This window comes from Vulpes vulpes, chromosome 9, assembly GCF_048418805.1.
Source record: "Vulpes vulpes isolate BD-2025 chromosome 9, VulVul3, whole genome shotgun sequence".
Taxonomy (NCBI): domain Eukaryota; kingdom Metazoa; phylum Chordata; class Mammalia; order Carnivora; family Canidae; genus Vulpes; species Vulpes vulpes.
Window position 1 is genome coordinate 35274703 of NC_132788.1, and position 27077 is coordinate 35301779.

The 27077-nt window shown below is 35.8% G+C and overlaps 1 protein-coding gene across 2 annotated transcripts in view; it reads right to left on the bottom strand.

Annotated features, from left to right (window-relative positions):
* Positions 1 to 3597: 3597 nt before the first annotated feature.
* XPO4 (exportin 4) overlaps positions 3598 to 27077 on the bottom strand; it is a 121040-nt gene continuing 97560 nt past the window's right edge. For both annotated transcript variants that reach the window (XM_072719808.1, XM_072719809.1), the window contains 10 exons: positions 24945 to 25104; positions 24343 to 24512; positions 23076 to 23250; positions 19707 to 20000; positions 18251 to 18431; positions 13803 to 13921; positions 12206 to 12337; positions 11425 to 11541; positions 10919 to 11011; positions 3598 to 8573 (listed from right to left, as the gene is read on the bottom strand). In XM_072719808.1, the coding sequence (XP_072575909.1) occupies positions 8376 to 8573; positions 10919 to 11011; positions 11425 to 11541; positions 12206 to 12337; positions 13803 to 13921; positions 18251 to 18431; positions 19707 to 20000; positions 23076 to 23250; positions 24343 to 24512; positions 24945 to 25104 (1639 nt within the window). In that variant the 3' untranslated portion in view covers positions 3598 to 8375. The remainder of the gene's footprint in view (positions 8574 to 10918; positions 11012 to 11424; positions 11542 to 12205; positions 12338 to 13802; positions 13922 to 18250; positions 18432 to 19706; positions 20001 to 23075; positions 23251 to 24342; positions 24513 to 24944; positions 25105 to 27077) is intronic.

The following is a 27077-nucleotide window of genomic DNA, read 5'->3' on the forward strand; positions in this document are numbered from 1 at the left end:
ATTGAGTGCGTTGATAATGGTATAGGCACCGAGCACACACAGTATCTACCGCAAAACAGGCGCTTAATGTAAGAAGGGTTCCCTTCCACATCAGACTGAGGTACTTCTCCATTCCCCAAGGCAATCAATGTTATGTTCCTACCTTCTTCTCCTTTACCAATTTTATGATCTTGCTAAGTTTTATATATTCTAAATAGCTTTAAATCCTTTTTTTCGATAAGCTGGGGATATAAATGAATTGCTCAGCTGCCAAATGATGTCACTCAGTAGTTCATAAAAGAGGTTTACAATTTTGTACCATAATTTCTATTTTAAATACTGTTTCCAGGTCTATAACAACCCATGCTTTATTTCTACTTTGAAGGCTCTGAATTGATGATAAATCTATTAAACAGTATTTCAAAATCAGATGTAACTTAGCAAAGGAGCTAGAAAGAAAATATGCAAAACCAAAAGAAATCAATAACATGAACCAAGAAACAATAATCAACTTTTATGGCAGTACACTTTTACAGAGGTAGTGTTCCATGCATATGAGACTGCCCTGGCTTATAAATTAACAGAAGAGTTTATGCTAAAGCACATTACTTTTGGTTTGAAACTTTTTAAGCTTTTAAAGTTTCAGTTGCTTTCATAACATGAGACACAAGTTACCTTGATGTAAACTACATGCTATTTTTATAATTAAGGTGACCTATGCATCAGGAAGTTTGTATAATTGTACCTACACCAAGAGTGCAGACTGCCCAGACAGCATCTCAGTACTACATGAAGATCAGAATTTTCCTGGTGAAACATTTGCATTGTAATTTAGTGGTTTTTGAAAATCATAAAAAATGTAAGTCATCAAAGGTAATTTATTGTTGAAGTAAAATGAAGATTATTTGTCAAGTTAAACTGGATTTAAAAGATGCTTTCAAATCAATTTAAATTCAGGAGTTACTCCTTTGTGTATTCAGAAATTATTTTTTTTCATCTTGCAACTTCAGAAATTGTGCATAAAAGAGATGAAGATTACTTTGAAAAGGTGATGATGAGACTTGGTTTTCCTTTTCTAAAAAATATCTAGTAATTACCCATAATTACAAGTACACAGATTCTGGTCTTTTTCTTCCATTTGTCAAGTACTGTATCACCACACTACTCAAGCATGTTGCAAAGGATGTTCCCTTCGAATTCTAGTCGCAAAAGATACTTTGAGAAGAAACCACTAAATAAGCTGATGAAAATCTCATTAAGATCTTCTAGAGCTTCCAACGTGCATTAGTGTAGTAAAGCTTTAGCTTCACATGGTAAAAACAAAACAAAACCAAAAAAATCCCACTTGTTTTATTTCTCCAATTAATTTGATAACAGCTAAGTTATAGAGAATTTAGTGATTCGTGAAACTTACTTTAGGAATCACTTTATGATTGTTGTTGTAAGAATATGAGCTGATTATTCAACAGAAATTGAAACTACTGACTTAATCAATTTTCTCATATAGAAAAGAAGAAACAGTAAATAATATGGTGAGCTCTATCCCAATACTAACATGGTGGTTGTGGCTAGGGCTAGGTCACATCTTAATGATGTGGAGATAAAACCGTATTTAAAAGTAATTAATGATTATCAGGTATTATTAGACATTTATTGATCAAAATGTGTTCTTAGAAATAATCTTTAAGTATAATGAAATCTATTGAGCATCTGTTATATCCATTATCATGTTTTAAATATTTCCTTTGGGAAGAATTAACATTTATGGTCCTAGGACATAGAAGATAGGCCCATGAAAATGAACATAAACCCTAAATAGCTTAGTTAGGAATTGCATCTATGGCTCTCTGCCTCTCCCCTGTACTGTACAGTTCATGTTTTTAAAAATTTTTATTTATTCATGAGAGACACAGAGAGAGGCAGAGACATAGGCAGAGAGAGAAGCAGGCTCCCTGGGGGGAGCCTGATGCAGGACTCCATGCCAGGACCTCAGGATCATGTGTACTGCACAGTTCAAATGGCTTTACCAAGTCAGTCCACAGAAAGGACCATGCAGGCAATGCAATTGTAAGCAGGTGTACAAATGAATATTGCAACCAAAGATCTCCCCAGGCTTACGAGAAGGAATATTTGAAGATTAATTGGCAAAATAAACTGAAGTGAACACTATCAACACTTAAAGTAACTGTGGAAATAAAAATATTTAGCTGATCCCTATTTAAGTGCACTTCACCTCAGGTTTTTCATTCTTCAACTCCAGGAATCATCAGTGACTTACTTCTGTTCACTGTCATGCTAGATGTTAAAAATAATTTACCCGGAAAGAAGTCAGTAGGAGGTGAGACAGAATCTGCAATTAGTACTGTATGGAATTTCTGAGCAGATTTTCTCATTAGTTTCACTGAACATGTCTTTGCTTCCACTTAGTTTTAAAAGAAAGTCAAACTGAACTGCTATCTGAGATTACAAAGAATGCACAAGACTCAATCTGGGATGCTATGCTTAAAACACAAACAAAAACGTCACATAATCTAATCAATGCAACAAAGGCATTATTCACAAATTACCCAATATAAAATGACTGTATTTCTTTTTAAAGATTTTATTTGAAAGAGAGCATGTGACAGAGAGTGAGTGAGTGAGTGTGCCTGAGCAGCGAAGAAGGGCAGAGGGAGAGGAGAGGGAAATGCAGACTGCCCACTGAGCAGGGAGTCTGATGTGGGACTTAATTCCAGGATCCTGGGATCATGACCTGAGCTGAAGGCAGACGCTTAACCGACTGAGCCACTCAAGTGCCCAAAATGACTGTATTTTTAGAGAGAGCCATTAAAGATTACTTTTAAAAAATACTAATTTTTATATTTGGAGCCTTTAAAATCATCTCTGGCTCTTTTCAGATGACAAGTGATGAACCTGTGCCTACGGTCCCCCTTAATAATGAAAGGGGTGAAACAAAAACTCAACATGCACTCTACTTACTCTACCTCTTAAACAACCTTTTCCTTTACCCACCCTTGGAGTAGAATCAAATTTCAACATAACCTAAAAAATACTATTATAAATCAATGAATATTCAAAGCAAAATCAAGTTTAAAATAAATATATTTCAAGCATTTCCTTTTCTTAAGAAAATTAACTTTCACTGCACATGTTTACAAGATTTTAGATTGGGTGAAGGGTAAAAGTTTGTAAGTCTAACACAGAGCAGGATAGTAATTTTCCTTTTCCTGAAAGGACAAAAAAGAATGACCCAAACTACTAAAAATATTTACTTCAAATATACCCAAATCCAGTGATTTAACTAATAACTCTGAAAATGTTTCTAAGACCGTAAGGTGAAATAAAAAATAAATATGCTCAATATTACAGAATATACACAAAACTTTTTCTTTCTGAATTCTGAATACTCATTAGGGTTTGGGTGTTTTCCCAGGAGGTAATGCAAATCTTTATACAGATATGTCTCATGTTTTTTTATCTAAAATTATTTTATGATTGTGTAATATCCCCAGTGTCAAATGTCCTATGATTGTAAATGAACTAGCACCATTTCAATAAGCTTCATAAAATAGTCTAGCTAAATACCCATGAACAAATCACACATGGTCAAAACAAAAATGTAATAAAAAATATTTAGTGAAAAGACACATTTAAGTCCCATTTATGGATTTAAAAAATACAAATAAAATTTTATCAATGTGATATTCAGCTTGTAACTGGCTCAATACATAGCCTTGATTTATTTCCTAAAATCATACTGTAGCATCTTTTGAAAAATTAAATGCAATTTTATACCTTCATTAGTAATGTTAATAGAGGTAAATATTTAAACAGTATACTCATCCCTGGGTCTCTTAAAAAAACTGAAAAGTCAGTGTAAGTTTAAAATTTTAATATTTATAAATTTAAAAAATTTTACACGTGCTGAATGGTAGCAGTGCTAACATTTTGTGACCATTAAACCACAAACTCACTGCATGGAGCTTCTTTCTTTGTACAGAGAACCAAATCACAATACCAGTATTTGCAATTTGTCATAATTTTATGTGGTAACAAAGACACCACACCAGGAAGCCTGGGCTCAGAACACACTTGAGGTCAGATCCCCATCAGGTACATAGTGCAGATGCAGTATTTTTAATTTCAGGCTAGGAAAACAGCTATTAGTACACATTTGATAGTTCCTAATAGCTAAGAGGCCTAAGAATATAGACTGAAAAGAAAAAAAAAATCTCTCCACTGGTGGGAAGGCCTGGAATAAGTGAAAGCAAACTCCAGTGGGTGAGGTGAATGACGATGGTTTTTGGTGTGAGTCTCAGGGAGTCTAATGTACCAGCTGTACCTCCCAATCACCACTGAAGCTGTCATACAATATTCCAGTCTTTCCAAAGTAGAGCTATAGGCCAGAAACATGATTTCATCCATCCTCTTTTTAAAAAAAAAAAAAAAGAATGGATACTCAGTATTAGGTTTATATCTTACCTGAACCAAATATATTCTTTGGCTAAGTATGTCATGGGTTTCCATTATCATCAGTCAGGAATATTTCACACTTCTCACAACTAAATTTAAATATTTAAAGTTCAGCTTTAGCCAGGGCACTTCAAATTAATTTGAGCTCAGCAATATACCTAATTTGGACATTTTTTTTTTTTAATTTTAGGAAATTACTTTTTAAAGAATTCTTAAATGCAGTGTTTTACCAAATGAGAGAATACCCACTCACATTTTTAAATAATTTAAAACCTTATTACATCCTCAAATTAGCTATGCTGTTTTATAGAAGAATTTATAGAAAATTATGTTAAAAACTCATATCCAAACAGTTCCCTATTCTGTTTAGAAAACAAAACAAAACACTAAGTACTGAGGTTCCCTTCTGTCTTAACAGCTAATATTTTATTCAGGAACCAATAATGGTAATTATCTGTCAAAGACAGCTAACTTAAGTAAGGTCTAATGACAACCACCTCTAATGACAGAAGTGGCCAACAGAAACAAGTAAAACTGTAACAGACAGAAGAGCTTAAAGATTTAACTGACACTGAATACTAGGACTCTCAAACCTGAAATCCTTGAAAATGAAAGCTAGTTCCCTTCAATACTTGAGGGATTCATACAAGTATTAACAGAAATGAGAAATATGGTGATACTAAAAAGACAAAGACTTGATATCCTGATAAAAGAAGTTCAATCAAAGACAGTAAGGGAGTGTTAAATATTGCTGGCTGGGGGGAAGTTATTATAGAGATGCTTGGTTGTGAAATAAAAACTGGAAAAAAAAAAGAAGGTAGTAACCATCATATCTGAACAGAGTAATGTATATAATTAGATACATGGTTTACAATGAAATAAGACTAAATACTTAAAATTTTAAAAATATTGCAGTTTTGTTGTTTTTTACATGTTAACAAAAAAACTCAATGCAGTGATGTTAACATGCTCCCTGTTCCACCATCTTCAAACAGATTCAGAGACGGCAAGGCAGAAACACCCCGATAACTGTGTTGAGGACACTGTCAAATACTGCCAAATAGTTTAGTTACTCAGGCAACCCCCCACCCAGAAAGACTGTAAAAACTAATCCTTTTCACAGAGGTACAAGAATGCAGTTACAGGTACCGTTACATGGATACAAGTTGTGAAAGGACCAAGTCCTTACTGACTGTGCCTTGGGACTCTGTAGAGACTGTGCTTTTTGGAAACAAATGTGCAAGGAAAATAAAACAAGAAATAAGTCTAATAATAAAGAATGAACTGAAAACTAGAAGTTAAAAGATACTATATCTGAACAGAAATTTCGTAAAACACAAAATTCTAAAAATCATATCCTCAAAAGTGTCCCTATAATGTATAAGAAGGGAGGCACAAATGTTTTTGTTTTTAAAACTCTTTTAACAACTTAGTTTTAACAGTAAAAATCTACTAGAATTAAGCCAGTGTTCTTTACATCCACTGGGCCAAGAGCATTAAAACAAAAATCCAAAATCCAAAGAGCCAGTAAATATAGCCAAAGACAAAACTGGACAAAGTAAAACAAAAGACCCAAACTAAACAAATATTAAATCAAGCAACATACACATACACCCAGAAAAGAAGTCTTAGCCGTTGCAATTAAAGTGGTATCCCCATTACCCAGAAAATGGTGGTGGCGGTTATACCCCAGTTTGCCACTAATCAACATTCTGGGGATACCCAAGTATTATTTGGTCCAATCCAAAGTAAATCTTGCTTTAATTGAAACTGACCTAATGAAATTGCATAGTGTAATGACATTTGGGCCAATTCAGCAGAAATTTCTGTCTAGAGAAAAGTTACTAAATACTGATGCCTTTTTATTTACCAAGGCATTTCTTTCCTACTCCCCTTCATTTTTAACAATCTGATTATAGTTTTGTCCTGGCCAGCAGTTGCGTACTTTAGCATCCTTTGGCAAAGGGACTCTACGTACTGAACATACAGATATGCACAGCTCACAGATACTGAGGAAGGGTGAGAGAGCCGGGAAACAAAACACCAAGAACAATGCCACAGCAGACTACAAGTTAAGGACGAAGAAGAAGAAATCTAAAAATAAATGCACTGTTTGAAGTGTCTTTAAACATACACTACGTATATGTCATTAAGAGCAGCAGCAGCTTTTTCCCCGGCTGTCTTTTAAGATGTTTTTGCTCCACCTCAGCTGTTACTCAACAGTGATCAAATTAAGAGTAATGTTCCTCGAAAAGCTATGGCCCTTGGCTTTGCATTTACTTGTGTGTAACATCACATGCACAGGTGGGATGTAATCTAGATGCTCCAGTTTGGTGAACTGTAACTATTAGGAGCACAAAGTTATACCGGGTTTTGCACAGCGTTATGTCTGGAGGTGCATATACCATATGCAATTCCTATATGAACACTATATTTGAAGGATAGTTGAGTGTATAGGTGTCAAGAACACAGCAGAAGGAGAAAGCCCATACCCTGGAAGCAGAGAGTGTGCCTGCACCAGAGTCTCCGTCACTGTGCCATGGGATTTCTGACATTGCGGTGGGGAGAGTTTCATATGCCTGCAGTTTATAAATTAGCTTTCATTTCCATAATTTAAACTGGTACACAGAATTAAGGGGAGCATGGCAGCAGTACAAAAGTCCTGATTAGAAAAATCAAACTAGAGGATCTAAATAGGAATTTTTTAATCTCTTAAATTAAATTTACATGGCTCCTGTGAAATGAGGAGAACGTCCACTCTAGCATTAATTATTGCCCCTAATGCCCCAATGTATAATAGTCTGTATGAATCAGTAATTCACATCCTTTAAGATAGTTATTGCTTAAGCAAGCCATTCAGAGTAGATTATTAGCCATGGGCCACATGGCTGAAGAGAAACATACTCAAATTAGATTATATATGAATGAGCCTTTCATTTCATTCATAAACCCACATAAATACACAATCAGAAGGGGACCAGGTTCATAGCAGCTAACACCCTAAACCAACTCTGAAGCATCAAGACTTGATTTCTTACTAAAACAAATCTGCTCTTTTTTGTATTTTCTTGTTAAAATTAAGGCAATGAAATGGCTACAGTTCCTAAAGTTCTTTTTATGGAACAAAAATATACACGTATTTTCCTCAAGTTCAGTCATCAGAGTATGATTAGAGACCTGTATTACACAAAACCTGCAACACCAGGCTGATGTTACAAAAAAAGAAAGAGCGAGAGCACGTGCTACAAGAGTCCAACAAACCACCTGGCATTCCTTCCTCCTGCTGAATTACAAACCTGATCAATCAACAAAGGGAGGAAAAGTTTGAAAGCACAAAACCTCTTAGGAGTGTCCAATGTCTTTTGCATTGATTCAAAACTTTTGAGGTGGCAGAGGGGAAGAGCTTATTAAAATGAAGACTCCAAGGCCCAACACACAGAAATTCTGACTCTGAGCATCTATACTCAGGCCCAAGAATCTATCTTTTCAACCAGCCCCTCGAGTGATGCAGGTGATCTGTGGACAACATTCTGAGAAACAATGCTGAGCATATGTCCATCTAATATTTAATTTAACAAAAATTCTAAACTTTGGCTAGCCACCTAGCGATTTGATAAAGGGGGAAAGGCACTGAATATGCATTTCATGGTGCCCATATCTGTTTGCACATATATGGAATTGAAAATCTTAAATCACCATTCAGAATCTACAAGACATAGATGACAGATTGTGGTTAACACCCAACAGCAGAAGCTGATTCAAAGGTGACCTCTCCTGTTTCACTGCATTACATGTTAGACTTTCAGGCTCTCCGAAATCCAAAATGGCCAAAGAACTGAAGAACAGGACAAGACTCAAGTCAGCTTTTAGCAATTCAGTGCACTTTGCAGAAAGGATCTAAATTAAGCATAAAGTTTTGTTATTTATTTTACACAAAGGAGACCACCAACATTTGCCATAAATTCTTCTAAACTCTTTAGGAAGGCCATCTTCTGCTTCCGATCCAGAGTAGGAGGAGTGCTGCTTGCAGTGAGCTTGTTGAAGGCATCTGCTAATCTCTGGTAAATAACTGGGTCTTGTTGACTTGACAGTAATGTTTCAACCAATTCAGAATATTCAGCCTATTGAAGAGATAAAGTACACATAAGAACATTTATCTTCCTCAAATGACACACAAGTAGATCACATCAGGTCCTGGGATGTGGGATCCTGCCTGTGGGATTCTGAAAGGCAGGGTCTGACAGCTCTTTTTCTTTTATATTAAGGTGTAGCTGTCATATAAGATATTAGTTTCAGGTGTACAACATAAAATTCCATATTTGAATACACTGTGAAATGATCACAACTCTTTTTAATTGTTAACATTTAGTGCAAGTTTACTGTATTTACTGTATCTGCTCTTTTTTGTATTTTCCTGCACCAGGTAGTATTCCAGCCATTTACATTAGTAACTCACTTTTTATAACAATCTTATGAGATAGGTATTGTTTATACTATTTCACAGATGGAAGTTCTTACATATAGTGAGATTAAGTAGTATGTTCCAGATTGTACAGCTTTTAAGCAAGAATCTAGGCTGCATGGCTCCAGAAGTCATGCTAGTTATCAACTTTGTTGGGTTGCCTCTACTCTGTTTCCCAAACACATTATTCATTTTTATTTTACATTTTATATATAACCTAAGTCTGACTTTCAACAGTTTCCCAGGGGTTTATATAGAAATACTGTCAACACAGTTCTGAGGATAGCAGATCACCACAAAGGCAGACAGGAGTTGTTTGGGAGGAGGTGGTATAGCAGGAGGAGTGTATTTTAGTCCTTTCTCAAGATGGAAGTAGAACACTTTGAATGAGGAAATGTAACTCCAAGCTAGTAATAGACCCAGTGGCTCTGGGAGAAAGGGCAGGAGGAGCATAAGAAATACAGGAACCTGGGGTTAGGGGTGCGGGTGTATGTGTAGCGCTTCTATTTTAATGCCTTCTATAATAAAGCCTTATATAGAGGAGTAAGTGCAGGGTTAAGGGACACTCAACCAAAACAGATTTCCAAGATAAGTTCTCTTGAAGAAAAAAAAAAAAGTGGCTCTGACACTATTTTTCATTAGCTTCTTGTGATATCATGATAAACCAAAATGGTGAAATGAAACGTTAATTCTATTTAGAAAGGAAGAGTAAGGCATAGCATGCCATCCCTGACCCACAAGCATGGAACCAGGATGGCCACCCTAAATGCTCTATCCAAGGGACAGACCTACTCACAGAGGACTAAGTATAAACTCAAATAATTTCCCTCTTCAAAAGAAATGGTAGTCCCTCTGGGGCCAGACCCAGCAAGATATTATACTAGTTAAACCTAAACCCTGCTCTCTTTTCTACAATGTGTAAATATGCTTTTTTAAAAAAAGGCAACTGGAATGCAATGGCTTACATGTACGGGGATAAGAAGCCTCTGTTCCTAGTAAGCAAAAAGGAAGTCAAATGATAGCCAAAGGCCACAGACCCAAGATGGGCACCATCTGTAGAAAGTTGTACCTACGAAGGACAGTAAGAATTGAAGTCCCAGAGTACCTTCAGCTTGGGGTACAGATGGTATAGGAAGTCTATAGGAAGGCCGTCTTTAAGTAGTATGAAAGGTCTCTTTATTAAAAACGTAATTAAAATCAAAACCTCAGTGCCACTCACAGCAAATGCTATGGACTCTGTAAGGAAGAAAAGCTTTTTAATAAAAATGAAGTCAATCACTTTTAGTCATGCTGGGACGTTTATATGTGCTTGGTGGTGGGGGCAGAGAGACAAAAAAAGGGGAAAGGAGTGTTGGGAAACTGAGGCAGCTGATGATCCAATATGATTCTACTCATATACCTTTATCTACTGAATAGGGAGGGAACACATGAGCTAGCGTAACTTTTCTTCCATAATATCACCTCAACAGTGAGTGAGTGCTTCACAGTCTCTAAAGGCTGAACAAACTAAAATGAAACAATAAACTCTTTTCCATAATGTAATATGAAATAATACACTTTCCATATTATGATAAGAATTAACACATTGTTGATTTCTATGTTTTCCCATGGCCGACTCCTCTGGGTCCCCATTTCATTCATCTGGTCTCCCTTAGAAAACTATGAGTTTCTCAAGGACAGAAACCACGTCACTACTATTCTTTCACATCAATTCATGGTTCCTAGCACTTGTTTAAGGACAAGCATTAGGGCAACAATCAATGCAAAGAATGATTCCTAACAGTGTAGTAAGGAAAAGCAGTCTTTATTAAATGACAAATAGATGATCAAATAAATAGAAAAAGTCAGAGCTAACAGGAAGTAAAGAAATATAGCCTCACTGAAACAGAACTAAAGCACCGAGTCATAGATTCTCTAAGAAATAGATTACTTTTTGCATGAACAATCTCCTTGCTAAAAAAAGGGGGGAGGGGGTAGAGTCCCACAGAGACTTGTGTCCGGTACCTGATGCAAACACACCAACGTGTAGAAAGCTTCACCTGCTGCAGTGGTCATCTCTGTGTTGTGCTTTTGCAAAACCAGCATATCAAAAACCAGCTGAAAGTACACAATATAAAACCTCTAAATAAAAATATATAATGATAATACAATATTCCAGCCCCTTCCCATCCCAAAAAAGAAAAAGGTGTGGTAGTTGTTCTTATTTAACAAACTGAAAATTAAAGAAAACAGGTTTTTAAGAATCCAACAATAATGTACAGATGTTACTCCTTGCTGTGATATGTGTAATCATCAAATGACCAAATTCCCTGTTACATTTACATCAGTTTTCAAGAATGAAGTGGAAAATAATGTATCCAGGGAGCTGATCTCCACAAAGCGCAGTGAACAGAAAGTAACGATTTCCTGTTTTATGAATGATGTATTTCCTCATTTGAATGAAGATTTGCATGCACTGACCATACTTATTTAAGCAGATGGTTTCACGGCTTACCACCCAAACATCTTACCTTAAGAAAGTGCCGTGTTGCTAGAAAAAGTGGTGAATCTGTTTCTTGTGCTTTAGCACACTGTTCAGCTAATGGTGTCAAAGCTTCCAGGCAAAGCTGGCAAACTTCCGAACTCATTCTGATCACGAAGGTCAAGGAACAAACTAGATATAATTTGACTTATAAAAGATTAAAAAGTTATAGCTATTGTCAAATTCTAGGACTGAATATAGATAAATGAGCAGATTAGTGTGCAATACAGCATTATGTGAGAAAGGTTTCCAGTGTTTCTGGTCATGAACACATGATTGACTATTCTCTACTAGTGGGTAGCTAAGATCAGAGACTCACCAACAGTATATTATTAATTGGGGCTCTTAATGAATGACTTTGGGACCAGACACCAAACACCTTGAGATTTGTGAAAGGAGAGATGAGGCAAACTAACAAACAGAACTACAGCAGTTAGAGAGATGACTGCTTTCTTAAAAATAAAATGAGGGCAGCCCGGGTGGCTCAGCAAAGTTTGGCACCGCCTTTGGCCCAGGGCGTGATCCTGGAGACCCGGGATTGAGTCCCGCGTCGGGCTTCCTATATGGAGCCTGTTTCTCCCTCTGCCTGTGTCTCTGCCTCTCTGTGTCTCTTGTGAATAAATAAATAAAATCTTTAAAAAAATAAAAAATAAAATAAAATAAAATGAAACCACAAAAGAATAATTAAGAATCCAAATTAAAAAAATTTTTCTTTAGGTAAGATCTTTCTCCCCACATGACAAATGACAATGATGTTCATTTAAAGGATATGATGTCATTCCTAGTTCTAGAGAGTACATCAGACTTTTAAAAAGATCTTCAGGAAGCTGTGGTATTTTTTCAGGAAAAATCTCACAGATAAATGTAATTAATTTGTAGTACTGATTACAAAGGGTTGGAAACTGAAAAAGAAATATTAAATTTTTAGATGCTTACTGGTATTTAATTTCTATTTTCATTAATGCAGTAAAATAAAGTAACAACCAATAAACTTTATGATTTCTTTAAAACTTATTCAAGATATAGAAAACATGAAGACCAAATTAAATATGAAAATAAGTTATAATAGAGGGAATATTTTCATAATACAAAGGTAATACATAGTAGAAACAATTATCTTCTGGACAGTTAATAAAAGCTATAGCCAATTCCACATAATCTGTTTACCTTGAAAAAGCAAACAAAGCAGCCAAATTTCAAATTATTAAATGATCTATGATTAAAATTTTGCAAATGTGTTTATTTGCATTCCATCATATTAGAAAAATACCAAAAGGTAATACAAATTGTTAAGATTATGTACAGAATAGAATATTCACTCCTTCACACTTCCAAAAGCTGGTTTCAGAGTCCTGAAAACTGAAGTAGAAAGTAGGCAATCTACACTTTAACCTTACTTAATACACATCTAACTGTTTAATGGTCTATTTGATGAGGAAAAACCCCTAAACCAAACCAAAAAACCCTACCAGGAAAGCAACAGACAGCTTACTACACTTCCCCATACCACTGGTGGTACATGACTATCAGCTCATGGGTCCTCAGACTCCTCTCCAAAGAACATTTCTCAACAAAGAAGCATGTGATCCCAGCCCACTCCATGGGAATCTGGCAACACCTCCTACTCTTCCAACTACTTCTCAACCTCTATCTCCTCCCCTCCCACGACCAACCTCTCTTTCCCTCTCCCACTCTACCTTGTGTGAGAGCTCCACAAAGGCACACATGTATTTCCAACTTCCTCATCATCTCTATCTTTGTCCCGTCTTACACTCTGTGACAACTCACAAGAGAGATTCTCCTCCCTTGTGGTACTTAAAGGAGGAAGAATGGGCAGCCTCACTCCCTCCACATCCTCAACACTAACTGGGCAAGCCAAGACACAAGGTCACCAGAATGTACACAAATGTAAAAACTGTTTTAGTCTTGGTTTTGTACAATCCCATTTCTACCTGGGGTGGCTAGAAAATGCCTTCTATTGATCAATCCCTCAAATTTAGGAATGATGTTCAAAAGTATCAGTGGAATACACCCAAACACACAACTTAATTTGCTTAATGATAAATGATGAGGGAATCAAAACTGCCAACATTAGAACTAAGTTTCTAAAAGAATCAGTCTTTCTCTGTCACTTATTATCAGTGAACATAGGATACTGGAGCAGGATTAAAGGAGGGCATGAGCTGTGTACCGAGCTGCTTGCATGAGTGCGAATGACACACAATCAGAATCTAAATTCTAGTTTTCATGTGTGCTCAACAGGTACTTATACCTTCTTAATTAAATCAGAGATATATTCTTGTCTAAAACATCTTTTAACTCTAAACACACACATTTTGGATGTTCATATTCACTGTCTTTAATTACCTTCAAAAGATCTTGTGACATCAGGGGCAGAATCAGGTTCACTCCATATAAAACCACATCAGCTGCGGACACAGACCTGTTTGCTGCTTGCCCTGGCTCATGTCCTCTGAACACTTCATCTATTTAAAAAGAGAAGAAAGAAAGAAAAAAGAAAAGAAAGAAAAGAAAAGAAAAGAAAAGAAAAGAAAAGAAAAGAAAAGAAAAGAAAAGAAAAGAAAAGAAAAGAAAAGAAAAGAAAAAAAAGAAAAGGAAAGGAAAAGGAAAAGGAAAGGAAAGGAAAGGAAAGGAAAGGAAAGGAAAGGAAAGGAAAGGAAAGGAAAGAAAAGAAAAAAGAAAAGAAAAGAAAAGAAAAGAAAAAAAGAAAAGAAAGAGAAAGAAAGAAAGAAAAAGAAAGAAAGAAAAGTCTTAGAATTGCAATATTAATAAACATAGATAAATTACACTCAAACCCTTAACCCAAAATAAATCTGAGTGGACATCTGGTCAGTCTTACCCTGGGTCATCCTTTTGTATTTTACTTTTTAGGATCTCTGAGTACCTGATGTAGATATTCTGTGTTTATATTATTATTCTACAGTAATTTACAAAGTAAAATCTATTCCTCTGATATACTACACTGTAAGTTAAACAATTTCCACAGTAATATTTATTTTATCTTAGATATGTGACATCTTTCTATGCTGTAAAGCAATGGGGGAAAACACAGAAATTAAAATGTTACAAAAAAAATAGTTAAAAATGGGTTATTATCTTGCATCCATAAAAAAATGCTTATAAATTAAGAATTCTCCTAAGACCTAAATTGTTGGAGTGAGCAAAATCCACAAACATCTAACAAAACCAGAAGCCCAATGAAAAACAGTTCATTCTGCTCATTAATGAAACAATGCAAATTTTTAAGATACTACTTCTGATTCATTAAATTAGAAATGACTTTTAAATGATAACGTTTAAATGCTGGTGAGGATAAAGTTTAACAGCTACCCTCAAAAGTAACACAGTAAGAGAGTCTCTTGAGCACCGTCTGTACTAAAGATATAATCAGAAATTCAGACAGAGATCTGTCCACAGAAGAGATTGTTATATCACCATTTATAACAGTAAAATCATAAATATTCCAAATCTCCACTCTTAGGGAATCAGGTTAAATCCCAAAATGTGGAATACCATGCAGCCATCAAAGGTCATAAAAAATTTCAATGACAAGGAAAAGTCTAATAACAACACATTAACAAAAAAAGGGGCAGAATATCAAATTATATTTAGAGTATGAGCACAAAATTATACAAAATAACCAAAATGCCATTTACACTTGATTCTGTATTATGTCACAGTATGGGTCATTTTTCTATCTCTGCACTTTAAAATTTTTCTATTAAGAGCAAATTACTTTTAAAACAAAAAAAGATAAAATCAGGTAAAAAAGCATTTCTACTTAAAAATAACTTTCTCAGCTTGTGAACTTCCTCAAGAGTTTCTGTTCCAGCTGGAAGAATCCCATGTTCTGAAGCTGGGCACTGGTAAACCTGGATTGCATCGATCAGGAAGCCTGGGCCTACTCTGGAGCCCTGGGAAATGGGTTTTGGAGCTCTCACCCAGCTCTCAGGGCTTGCTCCTAAAAGATAGTGCTCTCAGGCCTATACAGAAGGTCCTGCCTTGTGCTTTGTGGGACTTAGCTCTCAAGCCACAAGCTCTCCTAAGAATTCAATAATGTAGAGCAGAGGCCCATTTCCACTTATGCTTTTAATCTTCCACCTACTATGTTAATTGCATTTCATAATATTTAAAGTATTTTCTGTTTTATCTCAATTATCTTTATTTTAAAAATAAATCACCTTCCTTGCTGCCATCTATTTTAACAGGTACTGCTGTTTCTTTATCATTTTCTATTTTAATTATCTTCATTCTTCCAATTTTTAACCTTATCTACTCTTATTTTAGTTTTCCCCATTCTCCCTCATTTTATTCTTTTTTACCCCTGTTTGTACTTTCAATCCTGAGCATTTTAGCCTCAATTTCTCTCTCTTTTTTTTTTTTTTAAGATTTATTTATTTATTAATTCGGAGAGAGAGAGAGAGGCAGAGACACAGGCAGAGGGAGAAGCAGGCTCCATGCAGGGAGCCCGATGTGGGATTTGAACACAGGTCTCCAGAATCATACACCCTGGGCTGCAGGTGGCACTAAACCCCTGCGCCACCGGGGCTGCCCTCAATTTCTCTTCTTAATGTTCTATTATGACTTCAATCTTTTTGCCTTTTTATTGTGAAAACTTGCCATCAACTGTACAATGTGTTCTTAGAGCTGCAAATTGCGCCATGACCTTGACGACAGGGATGTTTTTCCCTATTCATAACCTTTAATGGCTCTTCCCATCCCTTTTAAGACAAGCTCTTAACTTTGAGTCAGACTCCTCAGAGTACAGGGTTCTTGACCTGGGTCGTTATAGCCCTGGAAAGTATACAGCTGAGTTCCTAAGAGTTCACAACTCAACTAACAGCCTTGCAAAAAACTCTGAGGGTGGTGTAACATACACTTTTTTAAGGGAATGGCTCAGTAACTACTTCAGATTTTAAAGGCACATGTGCTCTAGAAAAGGTTAAGAACTCCTGGATGGAGAAGCATCAACCTGAACAAATCAGAAAACATGGGAATGACACTTGGTGAGAGGCTGGGCCTAGAAAAAGAGGGGCAGCTGAGGTTTTGGTGTAGAAAGAATTCACGGAGGGGACATGCAGGACGGTGCTTTTGAAACCATCTCTCCTAGGTACCCCTAGTTAACTGTGAAGGAGGGTAAGCCCTCTGTACTGTAACACTGGTAGTGCCTAGGGGAGGGCAGACATTGCAAAAAACTATTTTTACTGAATAAGGAAAATAACCCAATATAGGAAACAGAAAGAAGAGTCTCAAGTAGTGGGGAAAACTGGAACATAACAGGACCCAACTCAGAGAATCTTATAAGGAAATCAAAAGTGTCTGCACAACATTTGAAAGGAGGTTCTAGATAGGATTCATTTTTCTCTTAGAAAACAAGATCCCTTGTGGCTTAAGGCATGGTTGCCAGTGGGTTAATAGGCACATGAAGTAAAACTATGTAAAATAAATGATATTTCAATTACTAATAAAGTTCTTAAAAACTTTAAGTGCACTTTCTAAAGTGCCTATAGTAACAACTTTTTTTTACCTACTGATTGCCAGGAACAATGCTAGGCATAATGATACTTTGTAGCTAATTTTTTAAGATTTTATTTATTTATTCATGAGAGACAGAGAGAAGCAGAGACATAAGCAGAGGGAAAAGCAGGTTCCCTGAGGGGAGCCCGATGTGGGACTCAATCCCAGGACCACACCCTGAACTGAAGGCAGACACACGACCAGTGAGCCACCCAGGCATCCCTGTAGCTAATCTTTAAGACATTTCAAAAGGTATTTATTATGGTACCCTTTAACAGGCACTTTGTCAGAAAAAGTGAAGGAAAGCTAACTAAGTTAGGTCGTCCTAAGTGTGGCCTGTCAGCTCCAGAGTTCAATGTTTCCCATCCCAACAAGGTTCCCAACCAAGCTGCAATCTGGAAAATGCTACAGTTTTCGTGGGTAGCTACCTCAGAGGACAGAGAGGAGTGATTTAGTCAATAAAGTGTAACTCAGAAAAGACTGGCCCCTGGGATCTCATTCAGATGCTGGGATGTAAATCTCTGTCCTACAATTTACTTGCTATAGATCTGTGGGCAAGTAACATGATTTTCTCTGTGCTTGTTTCCTCACTATAAAATGAGTATGACAATGAAACCTATTTCTTGCCACTGTAATATGAACAGTGACTGGCATTTTTAAGAACCTAATAGATGGAAGGTATGATTACTATTATTCTTATTAGACAAGAGCCAAGCAGGAAAGGAATGTTGGTCCTACCTTCACTCAACCAAAGAGACTGACTTTCATAATTTTGTAAATTGAACTTCCTCATAAAACTTCACTTAAAAACATTCCTTTGGGGATGCCTGGGTGGCTCAGCGGTTGAGCATCTATCTGCCTTTGGCTCAGGACATGATCCTGGGGTCCTGGGATGGAGTCCTGCATCAGGTTCCCCACAGGGAGCCTGCTTCTCCCTCTCTCTGTGTCCTTCATGAATAAATAAATAAATCTTAAAAACAACAACATTCGGGCAGCCCCGGTGGCGCAGCGGTTTAGCGCTGCCTGCAGCCTGGGGTGTGATCCTGGAGATCCGGGATCGGGTCCCATGTCGGGTTCCCTGCATGGAGCCTGCTTCTCTCTCTGCCTGTGTCCCAGCCATCCTCTCTCTCTCTCTCTCTCTCAATAAATAAATAAAATCTAAAAAAAAATTTAAAAAAAAAGAAAGTTTAAAACAAACAAAACAACAACATTCCTTTACTGTAAAAAAAGACAATAAAAACAAAGTTTAAAACCATAACCATCACACTACATCTTACCTGTATCACTGAAATCTATGAATTCTTTTGAGAGAAGGTTAGTAAGAAGTTCCATAATGAGAAGCAGGTCTTGGTATTGCTCTTCCTCTGCTGTAACATCTATTCTTTGCCGCCCTAAATTATTCTTAGAATATACTTGCAGCAAAGTAAGGCAGGCTTCATATAGGTTCATTGCTTTGGACTGTAAAAGAACGTGCATAAATTACACTACTAAATAGAACTTAGTTGGGAAAAAATATAAACCCTAAAAAAGAAATTTAAAATTATAATCTATAATCTAATAAGTTTACTCTGAGTCCCAACAGATCAAATACTTGTTTTAAGCTACTATAAAACATTAAGAAAAATGAAAAACCATATATTAAAGATTGCAGTTACATTTTAAAAATTAGCAGTTTCCTTTTTTTATTAAGATTTTTATTCATTTATTCATGAGAGAGAGAGAGAGAGAGAGAGAGAGAGGGAGGGTGGGAGAGGCAGAGACACAGGCAGAGGGAGAAGCAGGCTCCATGCAGGAGCCCGACGTGGGACTCGATCCTGGGTCTCCAGGATCATGCCCTGGGCTGCAGGCGGTGCTAAACCGCTGCACCACTGAGGCTGCCCAAAAATTAGCAAAAAATTTGACAACCACTTTTTGTTCATTTGGTAATTAATACACACTAGAGAGATAAGATTTTGGCAACAGAAATGTTTTACTTCTGCTGTTTATTAACTTCTTGTATAACATTTATTGTTACAAAATTTAACACTGTTTAACTTGCAAAAATAAAAGCAGAGTACCAAATAGTGGTCTTAAACATCAGAATAAATGGCAATGGCTCGCCTTCTCAGTTATGCATCTGTGATTACATTTGTAGTATTTAAAAAATAAAACCTTACTTTTGAGCAGGTACCTCTGATCTAACAAAAAATTACAAATCAGGAACCCATATGAAATGGTTCAAAACAAGATTTATGTTAATCTGTAGGCAATTACAATTATATTTTTTAAAGCAGTTTTAAAAAAGCTAAGTAAATTCTAAATAGGATTAAATATGCACTTTGCTTCCTGATTGTACAAGAATTCAGTGTCTAAATATCCATCTGATTTATAAAGCAAAGATACAAACTGCCATTTAAAATTTTAAGCCTTATAGTTTCAAGAGACAAGTTGATTAAATTTTTCTACCATCTGTCTTATCAAACATTACTCATTTGGATGAATTTGAATAACATTATATCTCAAAAAATTACTGATTACTAACAGTATTAGGCCAAGAATTTATATTCCTTCAATAAGCCTTCCTCTGAATTCTGAGTTCTTCTGAAAAGTTCTGAAGTCTTTTTTGGAAATTCTTCTGGAGGCACAAAAGTATTATTTCAGATAATAGTCATTAAATTTAAAGTAAAGTATCTGTTATTTTGTTGTACTTTAAGGAGTTCTAATCCTAAAGGGATAAAATTAGAAAATGCTTACCTCTCCAAGATAGCATATCTGTTTATGTGCAACTTCAACAAAAACTTCTATTATGAGATTGACAGTTTCTGGGGTATTTTTGTAAACTTCCATCAATCCAATACAGTTGGTAAGGAAGTCCATCAAAAAATTAAAAAGAATTGCTACATTGTCAATCTGGGTAGCCTCAGCAATGCCACACAGAGCCTCCAGTGTGGCAGTGATTTCCTGTTTGACTTCCTCTTGCTGACACATCTGCTGGAAGTTTTCTTGATTTATCACTCTTAAGAATCGCTGCTGAAGTGGCTGAAGAACCTATCAAAGTAAAGCATAAATTTTCTAAAAATTTAATTCACATGCTTCATTTATTTCAACTTTATTTCCTCAACTTGAATAAATATTCCACTTTCTAAAGCATTTCTAATTACTGGAGGCAGAAAAAGCACTGAAAACAATATCTGAACCACATGTTACAGTCCCCATTTTAAAGATTTATTTGAGAGAGAGAGAGAGAGAGAGAGAGAGAGAGAGAGAGAGAGAATGAGCATGTGCACTTACAAGTGTATGGTGGGGGAGAGGGAGAGCGAATTTTAAGCAGGCTCCACACCTAGCATGAAGCCTGATGAGGGGCTTGATCACACAATTCTGAGATCATGACCTGAGCAAAACTAAGGGCTGGATGCTCAACTGACTGAGCACTCAGACGCCCCTATATTACCCATTCTGAGGGTCATTGTAACTTCTGGTCTACATAAAGAAATAACACATAGTTCACTGGTCATTAGGGAAATGGATATCAAAACCGCATGCTTTTTAAAATGGCTAGCATCAAAAGGACAAGAGATACATGCTGGCAAGAATGTGGAGAAAAGGGGATCCCAGTGCACTACTGGTAGGGATTGTAAAGTGGTGCAGCCATTATGGAAAACAGTATGGAGGATCATGAAAAAAATTAAAAGCAGAATTATCATATGACCCAGTAATTTCACTTCTGGCAATATATCCAAAGGAAACAAAAACAGTAATTTGGGAAAACATCTGTACCCCACATTCATGGCAGTATTATTTACAATGGCCAAGACATGGAAACAACCTGAGTGTCCATCAATGGATGAATGGATAAAGAAGTTGTGGTACATAAGCAATGGAACATATAGCCAAAAAAATGAGAAAATCCTATCACTGCAACCACATGGATGAACCTTGAGGGTAATGTTAAGTAACTTAGACAAAGAAAGACAAATACCATATGATCTTATATGAGGAATTTTAATAAAATGAAATAAGAAAACAAAAAAATCCCAATTCAGAAAAAGATTTGTGGGCAGCCCTGGTGGCGCAGAGGTTTAGCGCCGCCTTCAGCCCAGGGCGTGATCCTGGAAACCTGGGATACAGTCCCACATCAGTCTCCCTGCATGGAGCCTGCTTCTCCTTCTGCCTGTGTCTGTCTGTCTCTCTCTCTGTGTCTCTATAAATAAATAAATAAATAAATAAATAAATAAATAAATAAATAAATAAATAAATCTTTAAAAAGAAAGATTTAAAAAAAAAAGAAAGAAAAAGATTTGTAGCTACTAGAGATGGAAAATAGGGGTGGGAGGGGAAATTTGAGTAAGGTAGTTGAAAGGTACAAACTTCCAGTTATAAGATAAGTAAGTACTAGAAGTGTGATGTACAACATGAAGACCAAAGTTAACACTGCTCTATGATATACAGGAAAGCAAACAATTAAAAAAATAGATCCTCAGAGTTCTCATCACAAGAGAAATTTTTTCTTTTTATTGTATGAGATGACTAAACTTCTTGTAATAATCACTTCACAACATGTGTAAGTTAAACCACTTCCTGAAGTAATTTAGGTTCCAAAAACCATGAATGAGAGAACATGACTTAGTCAATGCCATTCACAGAATTCTGTCACTATCATCCTCTTCCCAATTCACTAACTGCCCAAACACCCCAAAGATGGAATTTAAGTCTCCAAAGGGCCAGAGAATAAATATAGACTTTACAGAACATGTCATCTCTGGCCCAACAACCCAATTATAATTGCACTGTAGTACAGATGTAGCCAGAGATAAAATGTAAACAACTGGACATGACTGTTTCAATAAAACTTTATTTATAAAGAGACAGCAGGCTAGATTTGGTCTATGGGCTCCAATTTGCCAACCTCTGTTCTTCAGGTTCAAGCCCAAAATACAGCTCCTATCTCTTTTTCCAACTCCTCCTAGCATAGAACATAACTTCAGATAATCAGTCCTGTCCTGAGTGAATATGCATATTCATGAAGATATCCTAATTCTATTTAAAGCTATACATATGACAATATAATTATTTAAACTCTGGCCTGAAGTCACAGATGAATACCTAATTCTGTTACTCTGTTCCCTTCTCAGACATTAAGAGCATTCTAGTCACAAGAACTACAGGCCATTCACTTACATACAATAACTCTTGGTTCCTGATTTAAAGCTAACTTACGTAAGGCAATGGGTCCACAGTGGTATTGAATTATGTCCCCCTCAAATTAATATGTTGAAGTACAAGTCTGTACTACCTGAAAATGTGACCTTATTTGGAAACAGGATTGTTGCAGATATAATTAAATTAAGAAGAGGTCTTTAGATGGGACACCTGGGTGGCTCAGCGGTTTGGCGCCTGCCTTCAGCCCAGGGTGTGATCCTGGAGACCTGGGATGGAGTCCCGCATCAGGCTCCCTGCGTGGAGCCTGCTTCTCCCTCTGCCTATGTCTCTGCCTCTCTCTGTCTCTCATGAATAAATAAATAAAATCTTAAAAAAAAAAAAAAAAAGGTCATTAGGATGGGCCTCTAATTCAGTATGACTGGTAGGTATCTTTACAGACATGCACACATGGAGAATATTATGTGAAGATAAAGACAGATTATGATGATGCTTCTACAACCTAAGGAATGCCAAAGACTGCCAGCAAACCACTAGAAATTTGGGGGAGAGGCTTGGAACAGCTTCTCCCTCACAGCCTTCATATGGAACCAACCCTACCAACACCTTGATCCTGGACTTCTAGTCTACAGAACTCTTAAGACAATAATTTTGTGTTGTTTATGTCACTAAGTTTTGTATTTTGTTAAAGTAGTCCTAGCAAACTAATACAGTGGTTAATCTGCATCTCTGTATTCAAGACAAGGGGATATTTCATTGATTCCTTAGGCTCTCATTTGAGTTGTGGGCAAAAATGTGCCAACTACAGAATAACTGATAATATCTGTAAAATAATTCAACCTACTCACTATAAGAGAAAAGCATCGGAAAGGTATGACTGAAACGTTTATGTCTCCAAAGAGTATTTTATAGCAACACACAGGATAAGACATAAGAGGGTGCAATCAAAATAAAGGGAACGATTACCTCCGTCCAATACTGCTGCTTGGTTTCTGTGTCCATATGTGCAAAACCTCCTAAGACAAGAGCCTTCATCAGTGTCCTCTGCACAGGACTTGACAAGAAATTCAGAGGTGGGCTTCGGCTTGCAAACTGCTTAGCTAAGTTCCACCAGTTTTCACACTGAATAACTAAGTTTGCTCTACAGACAGAAATAACAAAACATAAGATGTGTTACTTACATCGTATGTATACTAAGTTAAAAAAAGAAAAAAGGAAGGTAAATGAATTTAATTTTTGAAGTACAATATAGTCAACTTGGTATAGAATTTGGAGTCATACAAGTTTGTGCTCAAATCCCATCAGCTGTTTGACAATGTAACATTTATTTATTGTCTCTTATTTCGTTTCCAGATTTGTAAAAAAGGGGTAACAACAGTAAAAACAGACCTAACTCTCATGGTTAAGATTGATATTATGTTTAAATAAAATATTATATATAAAATGCTTGGAACAATACCTAGTAAATTATTAGAACTCAATAAATAATAGCCAATGCCAGGAGTAGTAACAATCACATTCCTGTATAGTGAGAAAAATGAGTAACATTTTCAGAGTTTGCTGTAGAAAACACTAAAAGTTCTTAACTTGCAAAATAATTATCAGTTCTTCTCATCTTAAAAATGGAATAGAAAAAAAAAGGAATAATAGGATACCTGGGAAAACTAAAAGATTATTCTGTATTAAAGTATTTTTATTTTTTATTTTTATTTTATTTTATTTTTTTTTTGTATTAAAGTATTTTTAAAACTATAAATTACTGGGGATCCCTGGGTGGCTCAGCGGTTTAGCGCCTGCCTTTGGCCCAGGGCTTGATCCTGGAGTCCCAGGATCGAGTTCCGCATCAGGCTCCTGGCATAGAGCCTGCTTCTCCCTCCTCCTGTCTGTCTGTCTGTCTGTCTGTCTCTCTCTCTCTCATAAATAAATAAATAAATAAACAAACAAATAAATAAATCTTAAAAAAAAAAACACTATAAATTACTGAATTAAACATGTATGTTTCTTTTAAGATTCTTTAATGCCAAATCCTCAAATAGTCAACACAATCCTCAATTGTAATGAGGGAAAGCTCTATTTGCATTTATAGCAATAATATGATTTTTTTTTTTTTTTAAGTACACTGCTCCAAAATGCAGGGACTATCTGGACCGTAGAACCACGTAACTGCCACTTGAAAGACTACACACACACACACACACACACACACACAGCCTGCTTCCTATAATCAGCTTACCTTTCTCTTCTTTCCACCAAAGTGACAAGGAGCTGCACAGTGTCATTTGCAAGGTCCTGCTCACTACTCCACACTGAGAGGTTACTGATGACCTTTTGTAAGAGGTAGCCAATAATCCACTGAGAACCTTCTGTATCTGCTCCAAATGCTGTACTGAATGGTAGACTTATCTTAAGAGAGAAAATCAAATTTTTAAGGTCAGAAAGACCAGCTTCAAAAGAAATCTACATAAAAATCACTAAAATAAGCATCTAAATAAGTACTACTTATTTCAGATTTTATAAATGTATTCATTTCTGTTAATGTCCAAAAAGGACATCCTCAATCCACTTACATCTTCCAATGCAATTTTTCTGTCAACTTTACAGTCATATTAACATATTTACACCAAATACAAAGAACATAAATTAATTCATTCCCAATAATTTATAAATTAATGTGATCTAAAAAAAAATCTAATGTGATTGCATGCCAGTTCTCCTTAAAGATGTCCAGCTCTTAGTTCCATTTTGATGAGAAAATCACCAAGAAAAATGTTTAAAATGTTCTTATTTCCATAAGTGTCATCATAAATCCAAACAAAGTCAGTTTTACATTCTGACCTGATCATATAGTTTCTCATCCACCAGGAGATAAGTCTTTGCCCAGCGTTTTAGAAACCAAACAATATCTTTGCCCATTTGAGGGCTTAGTAGATGAGTGAGATCTGCTCTTATTGCTCGAGATTCAACTTCTGAAACTCTTAGAACGGCAGATAACAACCTGTAGGTATAAAAAAGAAGTCATTTATTTATTTATTGACTGTTTAATCCGATTTTTTCTTAAAAGTCCTTTTTCTGTTTTTCAACTCTCTGAATTTGGGCCAGACTATACTTGAAATTTTCATCAACACAGTGGTAGACAAATGTCCCATTTTACTCCTGACCTTTGAGGAAGTAGGAAACAAGAAAAAGAAGTCACACATACAACCTTCTGCAGATATTGTATTGCATTTCCAAGTCTCAGCATTACCATCTACAGATGTTTTTCACAATCAAAATGAAGACACAAAATTAAAAGTTCAGAGTAAATGTTATGTTATTCAGCACTTTGTCACTACTCAAAACTCCCATGGTTAGCAGTTTTCATACATTTATCATTTTATGGTAGAAGATTTGGAAATTGATTTATCCAGAATGCTCTGAATATTGAATCTTATCCCTAAATCTGAAAGTCCTATATACTTCCTAACAAACTTGATTTTTAATGGTATTTTAAAATAAAAACTTGCTGAAAAAATTATCTATGTAAGTGTATACTGCCCTCTCCTACACTACTTTTTTTTTTTTTTTTAGAAGATTTTGTTTATTTATTCATGAGAGACACAGAGAGAGGCAGAGAGAGACACAGGGAGAAGCAAGCTCCATCCAAGGAACCTGATGTGGGACTTGATCTCGGGACTCTGGGATCACGCTCTGAGCCAGAGGCCAGATGCTCAACCACTGAGTCACCCAGGCATCCCAATGATTCACTGGGCTCTGTGGTGTTGATAACAGAGCATGATATGCAGTTAAGTTAAAAAGTCTTTGTTCTGGGGGTGGGAGTAGGAGAGAACATAACCAGAAGTGATATAGATTTAACTTGACTTTAGCTAAAAGGCAGAGGAAGAAAAGATGTAATTGAAAGAATTCATTTTAACACCATTTTATGGACATCCATGCCAGAACAGGGATTCTAATCATCTGGAGTTTGGCTTCTGCTACTTTTCCTTATTGCTATCAAGATGACTGAAATTATCTCCTTGTAACAAAATCTTATCTTTCAGCTCTTTATCCAACTGGATGTCTTGAAAGTACCATTATTTAGCACTCTGTCTTTTTGAAATAATTTCTTCCCTTGTATCAAACAGGTGGTTAAGTTTCTATCTCCAGAACATCTTTTTTCCCTATATATTACACACTCCCTATATCACCACTGCTCAAATTTTCAAGAATTATTTTAGAGTAGATGTGAACAAAAAATGACTATGACCTCACAATACAGTTAAGTTGATATATCAGATTTTTCCCGTAAGAATGAATAGTTTTAAATGATAAAACTTGCAGCCTAGTAAAATGTGAATTAAATAATTTTCATAACTTTCTAAGTTTATGCACAGGAATTTAATTATCAGTGTTCTGATACCCACCATCATCCATTTGAAAAATAAACAAGTTTTTCTTTAACAGTTGGAAACTTTACATTGTTTTTCTCCTTAAAAAAATTTTTTATTTCAACTTCATTCCCCCACAGATTATACATTTTAATATTCATTTATTGATAACACCATATAATTCTCTGAAACAAGTATGTCTAGTTATTGAAACATAATTAAACAAATTCCCAGTGATCAGAAGACTGTTTTAAAACATCTTTTGGATTATCTATCATTGCAATACTTATTAGTACACAATTAAGCAAAATACAATGCAAATTTAAATAAATTATTAAACATAAAATTTTATGCATTTGTCAACAAAATTAATGTAGCAAGATTTTGTTTTTCCAAATTAGCTCATGTATCTGTGAAAAAATATTACTTATTGCTAGAATGAGACAGTTGAGCATAATTTGATTGGATTCCGCTTTTGTTTAAATAGAAATACTGAAAAAAAAAAAAAATAAATAAATAAATAAATAAATAAATAGAAATACTGAGAAAACATAAATGGAAAGCATTTTTAAAATAACAGGGTTCCTCAATTTTTGAACTTCTT